This window comes from Abrus precatorius, unplaced genomic scaffold (assembly GCF_003935025.1).
Source record: "Abrus precatorius isolate BTA unplaced genomic scaffold, Abrus_2018 Scaffold4, whole genome shotgun sequence".
In the NCBI taxonomy this organism is placed as follows: Eukaryota; Viridiplantae; Streptophyta; class Magnoliopsida; order Fabales; family Fabaceae; genus Abrus; species Abrus precatorius.
In genome coordinates, this window is record NW_020874384.1 from 11,829,299 (window position 1) to 11,841,996 (window position 12,698).

The 12,698-nt window shown below is 28.1% G+C and overlaps 1 protein-coding gene across 1 annotated transcript; it reads right to left on the reverse strand.

Annotated features, from left to right (window-relative positions):
• Nucleotides 1–1,943: 1,943 nt before the first annotated feature.
• On the reverse strand, nt 1,944–5,044 carry LOC113865846 (transcription factor JUNGBRUNNEN 1-like). The gene is made up of 3 exons (XM_027500619.1): nt 4,774–5,044; nt 3,372–3,667; nt 1,944–2,797 (listed from the first exon to the last, which is right to left on the reverse strand). The coding sequence occupies exons 1-3, from the start codon at nt 4,967–4,969 to the stop codon at nt 2,390–2,392; spliced, it is 900 nt and encodes a 299-aa protein (XP_027356420.1). The 5' UTR covers nt 4,970–5,044; the 3' UTR covers nt 1,944–2,389.
• Nucleotides 5,045–12,698: the final 7,654 nt, after the last annotated feature.

Sequence of the window (12,698 nt, forward strand, 5' to 3'; positions counted from 1 at the left end):
TAATATTTTGATTTATTTTACTTATATAACTTAATATGATGTTGTGGTTATCATTAGTTATTTAGTACAATTCATTCTTATGAAATCTTTTTAAAACAAGCATAACTTAATTGATAATAATATCATTTATATTTTTCGTAATTCAATGCATTATATTTTACATCTAACTGTTACCTTTCCTAAATGATTTCTATTATTCACGTTTTAAATAAAAGCATGGAATTGTATAATTTCTGTTTTTAAAAATATGATATAATACAAATTTATCCAAAATTACCATAATTATATTAATTATTTACACAAAGTTTAAATACAAGGTTTTTATTTTATTTTATTTGTATGAGAATTATAGGTACAAGAAAATTGCCATAGCTTTATCAATTATTTACCCAAAGTTTACACCATGATTCTCGTTTTCCAATAACCACGAAATTATCATCCTTTTTGTGAGTAGCGATATACAATAAAAAGATAATGACAATTAATCAATTAATCAATCCTACAGTAGCAATTATTGTTAGATTTTCTTAATCTATTATGTAATTTCTATTATGCAATAACTATTATAAAATTACTTTTTCTCATTAAATCTTGAATTACGTTATTCTCACAACACAATACATGGTTCTCATACAATTAAGGGTTTAGAGAGCAATAACTTGAATCTATTGTTCCTTGATGTTACCTCTCTTATTGATGTCGTTGATCCCTTTGTATCTTTCCTAACTCTTCCTTTCTCTTTTAGCTCCTCTCGGATGGTTGAGAGAAAGTTCTTTTCTTGCGATTACTGTGAACACACTTAGAGGGCATGAAAGTGATAGAAAATAGAGAATACCGTAACCACTATTTGGTAACCGCTCTTTTATTTTTATGATGGGAGATGAGAGGTTTCCTTATAATTTATTTACAATTATACCATCTATGACTCTATATTTTATATTTAACCACCATCACATTAAATCATTAATTAGAGTCATGCTATAAGTTATATAGGCCACAATAATAAGATTATTAAAATAATCTAACAATTATGACTAACCTTAATCCACAAAATTCCTTTCTTAGGATTCATGCAATTTGAGAAAAACCTTAATGGAAAACTAATTCTCTACGGAGAATCATGAAATTCACAATTAATAACTCATACAAATTGTTAGATTTATTTCATTATGTAATTTTTATTTTTGATCTTACTATTATGAAATTATCTTTACCCACTAATCTTGAATTCCATGGTTCTCACATAAAATATAAGTTCTTACTTAATCGAGAGTTTAGGAAGTACTAACCTGAATCTATTAGCTTTGATGTGATCTCCCTTTGATATTTTTTACGTTTTGGTAATTTCTAGAAAAAAGAGATAGACCGTAACCCCTATCTTAATAACTGTTCTTTTATTTTATTTAAAGGGAGAGAGGAGGATATTCTTCAATACAATTATAGTTCACTGATTTTATATTTTATATTTAACAACTATTACATTAAATCTTTAATTAAAATCATTCTATAAGTTACATAAACCACTATATAGATAATTAAAATAATCCAACAAAAAAATTTAAATTTATATTTGACTTTCTTCTTTGTACTATTATTTAAGAATGTTGTGAAACCTAAATTAGGTAGTTGTTTTCTAATGTGAGTGTTCTAGGGTAGTGAGGTGGTTATGAAAAGAAAAATCTTTTTATTATGGAAATTTTTATGAATTATTTTTTTTATTTTGGAGTTTATAAATTAATTCTTGTGTTATAATTGTGTCAACTTAATTTCTCTATTTTAATGAAGTTCTCAAGTAGAATAGATAGTTTTTTTCAACAGACATTTCTTGAACAATCCAAAATAAAATTGGAGTTCATAATTTTAAGAGAAATAAGTCAAAAAAATTATATTTACTTAAATTTTATATTAAAATAAGATTCGATAAATACATTTGGAATTTTCTTAAGGAGAATAAATATCATAAACCACGACTTACTTCTCGTTGTGTCCATCTCACTAGGAGTGTGCAAATATCTTTCTTTCCCTCGTCTCATTAATGAGAACGTAGAGATTGGCTAGCTTTCCACTTCAATATTCCAAAGTTAGACTATCAAGGGATAGTGGAGGCTGATATGGATAAGGATAGCAGCCCCACAACCTAGGAAGACCAATCGGAGGTTACATATTACAATCGAAAATTTGAAAGGGTCTATAAGAGACTTCAAGCAAAGAGTCCATAGATGTCAGATAAGTGGGTTCAAAATTTAAAGTTGGAAAATACTAGTTAACCACTTTCACACAAATCCAATCCTTTCTCTCGATATATAGATATAAATAAATATGTCTATGTATTATATCATTCCTATTAATTTCTTGCTAATTATGATAATCTGTAGAAATAATTATATATTTACATCAGAGGGGAATCAAGAGCATACTTCACAACCGATCCTAGCTCATCCCAATTCTCAAACGTGAAGAAATCGTTTGCTACAGGCTCAATCCAAAAGTTCGAAGAAGGTGCAGCCAATTGAGGTGGTTGTGCCACGGGACAGCTTAACTCAGCCACATGAAACTGATGATGCCTTTGATCGTTGCTTAATGTGTTGCTGTTAATCACGGGCTTATGATCATTGTGATAATGGCCAAGGCTTGTGCCGAAATTGATAAACGCTTCACCATTGGTGTCGAACTCCACACTTCTCATTCTAGCGATCTTGTCAGTGGAAAGGCGCTTTGCTCCTAATTGTCTCAAATCTGGTGTGTACTTTCGCTGGGACACGTTTCTTTTGAAAATTCGACACAATGTCCAAATTTCCTGCACGTAGTAACAACCAAAAGTTGTTAATAATCAGTATCAACTATTGGTTTAATAATTAATTTAATGCATCTGAATGAATAAATCCCCATCCTTGATAAATTTGACTATTGACACGTCATATGAGTCTCTTTAAACATCATTCTTAAGAAATTAATTGATGATAGACACATCCAATCCCATTCTAGTGCCTAAAAGCATCAAATCACATTCTTATTGATCCTTTATGATGACTAACATTTCATATATAAAGTTCAAGTATTTTGTTTATCTCTATATTTTACAAGATTTTTTTTATAGTTTTAATATCTGATCTTTCTAAATTCACTACTCCTTTTGCCTCTTTTATTGACATTATGCATGGAAAAGTAAACACGTCACAGAAATCTCTTAAATTAGCTACTACATTAGTGATAAAACTAAAAGAAAAGTTAGATAACTAGAATCAAAATTTCACAAAGATATAAAAAGAAAAAAAGAACATATTTTAACCGACAATTATCATAACTAATGTTCTATGACTAAATTTGTTAAGGTAGAAGAATATGGGGTTGATTTAGTTGAAATTTCTTACAGCTTCTTGGGCAAGGTTGGTGTTGGCGTCACTATTAGAAGAGGGAAGGCGAAACTCGTGCATCATCCAATCAGTTTTGGTGCCTTTACCGGCACAGCCACGGTAGTAAACTAATGTTTTCTTGAGTCCTATGCAGTCACTGCCTTCTCCTCCAAGTGAGTAAACTGGCTTGTCTATCCCAGTTGCTTTCCAAAACCCTGAGCCAGTCACTCTGTTCGGCCTTATGCTATTCCTATACTTCCTCCCTCTTTTGCAAAAGAAGTACCACTCCTTCTCTCCACCAGTACTACTCGCTTCTGCGCACAGAGTTTCAAAAATATCAGAATTGCATTTATCACATGTATTTTGATACCAATTATTATTTGAATTTTGATATATTTTCTTATATGGATCTTGTTTTCTATGCATGCATGTTACTGCAAATCTTGCACTCTTGTATGAAACTAAGTGCTCGATCATAGCTGACCTAGTGATAATGATATTCATCGCAATGAGCAACTAGGAGCATTAAATGCTCAAAGTGCTTAGTATTCGAGCGGAAATGTTATTATTATTATTATTATTATTATTTCTTCAGTTTTTAAATATTTGTCTCGTTAGTTAATTTTTTTTAAATAATGGTCATTTTATAATTTTAAGATAAAATTATTTTTTTTTTATTTTTACTCTTAAAGATAATATATCTCAAAACTCAATTTTTATCTTCTTTCTATTTATTTATTGCATAAATAAATTCCAAAATGTGTATAATAAAATATTTCATAACTGTATTTTCTATTTTTTGTACCACACCATGGAAGGATTACTTTATATCATACCTTCTAATGTATCATTTCAATTACAGTATAGTAAGTGCCAGACAGTAATAAAAATGTAGTTAAGATAAAAGACAGTAATTACACATAACTAAAATAGCACATGTTGATTAAAGAATTTCTTTTGGGGTAAAATTACAAACGTCGATGAAAGAATTAGTCAGTTAATCCTCTACAGGGAAAATCAAAAGCACGTAAGGGTATGCTAATCAAACTGTGCTTGTTATAAAATTAGTGTTTGATAGTACAACTTTCTCTATCGGGTTAGATACAATTCCAAAGATTATTCTTCATATTTTAATAATGTGAAAAATTATCTAAACGATTTGATAGCTTCAGAAAAGTGTTTTAGTAAAAGAATAAAATAAAAATATTCAGAACACTACATAAATAATAAGAAAAATATTAAGAATCACATTTAAGAATATTAAAAAATTACGGGAGAAATGTATTTATAGCGTTTTTAATATTTTTTATTTAATGTTAAAAATATATTGGTTGACACTTCCCTTTTTAAAAAGAAAAAAAGCAGAAGAAAACATATAAATAACATGCAAACAATTAAATAGTAAAAAGTAAAGACATACTTGGAAGATCCCAAGGATCATATTTGTAGATATCAATCTGTTTGATGAGTTCGAGACTAGTGGGTTTCTTGTCAAGCTTCCGGCGAAGATAGAAAGCTACTAGTTCTTCATCTGTGGGGTGGAAACGAAACCCTGGAAGAGGACCTTCATCCTCCATGTATTCATCATCCTTATAGTTGAAATCATCAAAACCCATTTTGAATTTGTTCTTTCTTCTCTCTCACCTTTCTGTGTTTGCTTTTCTCAAAGGAAGATGAAAGTGCTGTGGAACAATTTCAACAAAGCAGAGAACCTTCTTTTTATATTAAATTGTGAAGAGTCATTGGATGTGGATGGCTTTCTGAGCAAGGTCAAGTCATGAGGTTTGACTTATACCCTCATAAATTTTGCTGATGGACTCGTTCCAACGCTTGAAGTATTTTAATTGATGCATATGAGGTTGGAACTATTCCATACAGCTACTTTTCTTCTTATGTTTGGAAGCCACCAATAATTGCTTCAATATGGGTTTGTGTAATAAATGATTTACAACTGCAATTTTTGTAATATGACCTGTACATGCGTTGAACGTATAAATCAAAATCAAATCAGCACACCAAAGTTATAGATTTACATACATTAGTCAGATGAAACTTCAAGTTTAATTTACAAGTAAAACTGCACCTAAATTTTATCCATCAATAAAATCATTAAAAAGTAGCCATAAAATATGAAACTTTTCTTTTTCTATTCTGAATTTTATTATATCTTATTACATATCCTTCTAATAATTTTTAGGTTGTGATAATTAGTTCTGTCAGACCATTGGTTAAAAAATTAAAAGTGAATTATGTTAAATTGCATTTAAAATAATAAAAAGAAATATGTTTATTATTTTTTTATTAAAAAATCGTGTTTACCTAATTTTTTTATTATTTTAAAAAATATTAAATAAAAAACATGCATATTTATAGTCTTAAAAACATAAATTTACTATTTAATATTTTTATATTTAATAGTTAAGAGGATTTATAGATGTAATTATATGTAACACAGAGGAATTTAAGGTTATTTAAAATAAAAAAATTGTATAAATCAAAATAATTTAATTTAATTTAATTTCAAGGTAGATAAACCGTATTTTCTTATTTAATACATATTTACTCATTCTAGAGAAGTCTTGCACTGTGTATTTCTTTTGGGTATGGATTGGAATTCTCCTTGCATAATAATACTATTTCTTTATGAGGGAAATCTGGCTGCTAAGAGAGTTATTTGGGTCTCATTTCTAAAAGAAATCTTTTTATGACTAAAATTCAAAACAATTGATTAATTAACCAGTAAATTTTTATTTTAATTCTTAAAATTACAAGTATCAGATATTTTAGTAATTAACTTTATGAAATCTTCACTCTAATATTTGAATTCATAAAAATATAATTTTATTATTATTTGTTGATATTGGAAATATTAAAATAAAGATTAAAATAAAAATGTACTCATTAATTAATACAGTAATAATACCTAGTCTTAACTTAACACATGCTTAACTATTATAATTATTTTTTTATAGATCTTGCACATCTGATTTTTAAGATTGAAATAAAAGAGAATTTATATAAAGTGTATTTTCATTTTCTTTTAACGTGCTTTTTAAGATTTTTATTATAATATCGGTAAATTTGAGAGAACATTTTATATTTTTTAAAATTTACAGTTGTAAGTATTTTAATATTTAAAAAATTAAAAGATATTTATATATATTTTAAAAAGAATATTAACATTTATTATTTATTACATATATTTAATATAAAATAAATGTGAAAAAATTATCTTAATTTACAAGATTTTGGTATGAGATTTTGAATCCATCTACACGCGCAATTTGAATATCTCTCGTAGGCTTTCAGCAGGCGAGGATCGATTACTAGAATCAATTTGATGGAAGATGCATATATCTCCATCAAGATTTTATCTATATTTATTCTACCTTAGAAGGAAAAAGTCTTGATGATATATAATCTAAGAAAGCAAAAGCCATATAATTAAGGCCATTGCGATATGGGAAATTAAAAATTAATTTCAAATTTAAAATAAATGAATAACATAAGTAACTATTCCAGTATAATAAATTAATTTTTTTTGTAACTCTCAACACCCGTATTTATTTACAAATAGAATTTTCATATTATCCTCTCTAAGACCAGATTTAATTGGGGAGGAGGATATACTCTCATAACATATCATTCTTCTTGGAGTCCAATTAGCTAAAAATTGGCACAGCTTCTTTATATACATAATATAAACTAACTTTTCTATAAGATTGAATCAAATTTCTAATCTCTTTAACTATAGAATATAAATTGTGTCCAAAGGAAAGATGAAAATTAACTAAATTTACATAAAGCCTACAAGAAGGGTCTAAAGTTTAGTAAGTCTTTCAATAAAGCCATCTTGAATAATCTCTAATCAATCTCTCACAAGGAGTCTCTCGATTAGGATTACGAATATATCCATCCACATTAAGCTTGAATTTACATAAAGGAAGTGAAGTCTAGCCTATCGGGAATTATTTTTTACAAGTTCTGTGGATTATGAAATGATTCAAAATAAAATCAAAATTTATATGTTGCACGTAATAATGCATTTTTTTAAATAAAAACCTTCAGAATTATTATTTTCCTATTAAAAATCTAAACATTTTTATTTAACCATAGAAGCCGAATTTTAACACCAAATAGGATATTCCAATTATTAAATCTATTTAAACTTTTTTCACTCATATTAAAAAAAAACATTTAAAGAGATCAAAGCAAAAGAAAGAACACTAATTACTATAAAAAAAATTAACATATTCCATGTGTGAGAGCCAGAATAGCAACCTCTAAGAACATCCATCACACAGTTTCAAGATCATCACTACAAATACTACATATATCAAAATATGAAATTCTCCTTTTTTTTTTCTCTTTATTTGTTAGTAATTTGTTATGAGCCATCTTTCAAAGAAAAATTTTATGAAAAGACTAACTTAGAAAAAAAATACTAAATTAAATTAAAAAAATTTAAAAATTAAAATAAATTTTATCCTAAAATTAAGAGATAAAAAGACTAAATTTACCTGCCTTTTACAAATACTTTGATTCATGTTTTTTTCTTGAACATCTAAGAATCTATGTTATTTTGTTACGACTATTTTGTACATGATTCTTAACATATTATAAAGAAGATCATATATCAAATTTTATACAATTTTAACATTTATAAATATATAATATAATAGTAACTAACTATTTACTTACATTTTAAATAACAGCTCACACTTTAAAATAAAATTGAGCAATGAAATATTAAATAATTTTTTAAAATTTTATAGAAATGATATATTTTATGAAAAAATTAAATTCAGCAGTTAAATTAGTACAAATCACATTTGATAAAAAAAAAATTCCTTATTAATGTATCATTTTATTAAGAATTTGCCTTTAAATATGGTATGTATTGGTGTGGAAAATTTTCTAATCAATTTTTTTAATGAAACTCTAATGTTATTTAAAAACAAAATTGTAATACTAAATATAGTAAGTCTTTTTTCCTAACTGAATATAATTTTTTTAAAGTAAAGTCGCATGTGTAAAATAAAAGATAAAAACATGTTTAATATTGATTTGAAATTAAATATTTTACAAACATAACTAATTTTAAACTAAAGATAAACATAATTTATTTATTTTTATTTTACACCTCTTCTTATTTTAAATAAAGAAAATCCTTAATGACAACAAATGAAAATGCATCCCCAAACACAAACTTTTAAATTTATGTATCCTATAGAGCTCGATAGATTTAGTATTTTTAAGATAAGGAATAACTTTGTTAATATCTTTAATTCATATTTTGGAAAAATAAAATCTTAAAATTGGAATTTTATTTATTTCTAAAAATTATTTTGAGTAATTTATGCATAAAAATTGTAGTTATAAGTATAGCTAACTTTTTTAAAGCTTAAAGATAATCCATCGCATTGCAGGACTTTTTATGCCACACTTTATAAAGGACAAATTTTTTAAAATTAAATTAAAATTTTAACTCAATAATATTAAATATAATTTTTTTTATCAAAATTATATTCTTATTTAATTAATGAAATAATGATAAGAATATTAACAAATTAACAAATTACAACCAAAGTTATCTCTTTATGTCGACGCTTATAACAGCATTATGTTGACAGTCATGAATTGCGAAGATAACGTTATCGTTACTTCGTTCTAAGGGTAACTTGTTTTGCTGCTGCTACTACGAATTTTTATAATTTATATTTGATTCAATATTTTAGCCTTAGAAGAAAAGGAAGAGAAGATCAAAAATTTTTCTTATTCAAAATAGTTTCCTTAACACAAGATTAAATTGTTTCTAATGCTGATTTTCATGACGATTGGGGGATATAAAAAGAAACCTCCAAATAATACTTTTGTTTCTTAAATCTGTGCAGAAGGAATTTAGTAAGAGATCAAATTTGCTTCGGTCAACACGATAAGAATTAAATGTACCACCCATTTGTCAAAATTGTTCAGTCCTATACCAGTCAATTACAATATCTTCTAGAATTCACAAATTACATTCAGATACCATAAATATGTATTAAATTTAAAGTCTATATAATTGAATTAAAAAATTATTTCAACTACACTAAAATTCCATATAATTGATCTGGTGTGAATATTGGGGTGTGGGACCAAATATTTCTTTACTGTAATTTGTGGATGACACATTGATTACGAGAGATGTTTCGGTTCAGAACTTGTGGACTTTGAAAGTAGTATTGCGTAGCTTTGAGTTAATGTGAGGTATGAAAATTAACTTTCATAAAAGTTGTGTATTGAAGATTAACACTGACAATGACTTTGAAAATTTGGCTATAGAATTCTTACATTGTAAGATTGGTAGCTTCTCATTAAAGTATCTTAGGTTATAATTAGATGTTAATCCAAGAAAGCCTAGTGCATGAAAGGGTGTATTAGAGGCTCTTAACAAGAGGTTGGTGTCATGGAAGTATAGGTATTTATCGATTGGAGGCAGGGTGACTTTGATTAATGTTATTCTTAATTCTATGTCATTACACTGTTATCCTTTATTAAGGCGCCGAAGTCGGTGATAAAGGAGATTGTCACTATCTAGCAAAATTTTTTATGGAAGAGTGTTAAGGATGGATCCAAAATTCCCTGGGTGAAATGAGAAACGGTTTGTAGACCACAAAAGAATAGTGGCTTGGGCATTAGGAATGTGCAATAGTTTAACTGGACGCTTCTTGGTAAATAGTTGTGCTGAGGTGTTAATTGTTCTAATTCATTGTGGGTGCGGGTATTGTAAGCTAGGTATGGCAGACTAGCTTCTGCTATTCAGCGTCCATCAGTCCACAACAGATGTTCTTTGCGGTGGCGTGATTTGCTAGTTCATAACAGATGTTCTTTGTGGTGACGTGATTTGCTGGAGGTTATTCATCAAAAGAATTCATGGTTAGATGAGAAGTTGGATAAAAGTGTGGGTGCAAGTTTGCACACTCTTTTTTGAAGAGATATATAGGTAAGTGGGTGCGATTGTGTGAAGCATTTCTACGATTGTTTGTGATGGTAAGGAATGTTAAATCTTGTGTATTGGAAAATAGTTTTCATGATGCACTAGTTGAGTTTGGGATGTTAGTTGCCGAAAATGACTATTTCGACAGGAGATCTCAAGCTTTGATATTTTGTTGGAGCTTGTAGCTGGAGTTGCTATTAAGGTGCTACAAGCAGATAAATAAGTATAGAAGACGAATTCTTCAGGTTGTTATTCAGTGCAATCTGTGTATTCATGGCTATTTGAATTTTTTGGTAGTTCTAATAGTGTAGATCAGTGTATGGCGTACGCTTTGCAAAGGTTATGGAGAGGGAAGGTCCCTCTTAAGTGTCTAGTATTTTCTTGGCAATTGTTGTTGAATGCACTTCCTTGTAAAAGTTTGCTGATTGATCGTGGTGTTTAAATTGATGATATAACTTGTTGCTTCTGTCATGGTTTGGAAGAACTTCTAACTCATTTGTTTTTAATATGCTCAATTTCATCTCAAATCTGGTTTGGATTTTCACTGGTTTTGCTTTCAGATTTATTGACTCACTAGCTTTCTTGAGTTGGTGTTGATTGTAGTAAAAGAGAAAGGATATGTTTATTAATTGTTTGGGTAAGTACAATGTGGTCTTTGTGATTACATAGAAATAGAATAGTATTTTCCAATGGTGTTTTAAATGAGAAGGAAGTCATAGATTCTATTATTCTGAGGTCCTTGAAATGACTATCACTTGTTAGTAAAGGATAAGCTATTTTGTTAACAAATTAATATCTGAACCTACGAAATTGCATCAGTCCTAGCTTTACATAAGTATATTTATGGTTTTTATTTTCCTGAGTAAGTATTAATTTTTTCTCTGTGTATATGGATTTTGAATTTTTCTTGAACTCTCTCTAATAATATGTGGTTTGCTTAACGAAACAAAAAATTAAACTTTAGAAGTGTGACTCTAATTCTTTGTTCCCATAGAACTATTGATCCATCACATTATAATATGTTTTGCAATAAGGTATGGTTGTGATTTGTAATCGAAGTAATTCGAATAATGCTTGCTTTTGTTTAAATAGCTACTGCTGTATGTTTTCAAAGTTGGAACTCCAGAGTGTCGCGACCAAAAAAGGATTTAAAATGGTTAGGGTTCGAGGAGAGTTATTTCTCCCTCTCCCTTCAAAATTTCTTTGATCCTCTCATTCCTAAAGCCTTATTCCACCGATTAATTGTCTCCAAAGCCATTTGAGAGCTTAATTGAAGGTTGAATCCGTGTGGGGCTTGTAGTACCGTTGTAATGTGCTATGAATGGTTCAGCAATACACTGAGAGTGTGGAGGATGAGGACGGTAGAAATATCTTGGGGAGGAGAGAGTGGTGGTGACACCGCCTGTGGAACGGGTCCATCACAGGTCACACACTCTCTTCCTGACTAGACCTTTGACCATTGTCTTTGCTGAACGACCCATTACTGCCCACGTGGTATCCGTGAGGCTGGGGTAACCGACGACCATTCATGGTGTAAATCTGTGATCATAGTGCCACAATGAGTGTGGCTAGCATGCATATGCATGGGTTTATGAATTGTACTTATAGATGTGAAATGCTGCTTGTGATTGTGTTTGATTAATGTGTTGGAAATGTTCTGGAGGTGGGACTCTACGTTGATTGTGTGTTTTTTGGTAGTGTAGAGTACTCACCCTTACATTCATTTTTCAGGTAATCAAGACGGTCAACACCGGATTTAGTGAAAGGACGAATGGACTGCTATAGGGCTTAGATTTTATTTTGAAATTGTTGTAATTGAACTAGTCCTGTAACAGTTATTTGATATTAATTTGTAAATCTTCACTTATTTCAAAATCTTTTATGAAAATTTGGCTATCCGATTTACAAAATTATTATTTAATTGAAATTAAAATTAAGGTGTTACATCTTCCATAATGGAAACAAGCAATGTTGCATTTTTTTTAAATTACTTTTTTATTTTTCATCAAAATGTTTTTTCAATGATTGATTGTATTTTTAATCTCTATTTTTTATTTTATGTTAATTTTGGTCCTATTAATTTTAATTGGTCATATTTTTTTTAATGATTAAAATTAAGTTTCTCATTCTAAAATATTATGTAATAAATAAAAAATATAATAAAGACATGATATATTATTATTCATATAATTTTTTTAAAAATATATAAATGAATAAAAATAGTTTTTATATTTTATACATTTTATTTATTATCTTTATTAAAAATTATATCTTTTAATTTATATAAAATAATATTATTTAACAGTTTCATTGTATTTCTATTTACTAGATGAAATTTTAAGACAAGTTTAATTTGAATTAGTTTA

What these genes read in the sequence shown, in the direction of transcription:
- LOC113865846 (XM_027500619.1), bottom strand. Translation starts at nt 4,969, where the DNA reads ATGGGTTTTGATGATTTCAACTATAAGGATGATGAATACATGGAGGAT. An exon ending in TGATCCTTGGGATCTTCCAA is followed by an intron (nt 3,668 to 4,773) that starts GTATGTCTTTAC and finishes CTCTGTGCGCAG; the next exon opens with AAGCGAGTAGTACTGGTGGA. An exon ending in CCAACCTTGCCCAAGAAGCT is followed by an intron (nt 2,798 to 3,371) that starts GTAAGAAATTTC and finishes TACTACGTGCAG; the next exon opens with GAAATTTGGACATTGTGTCG.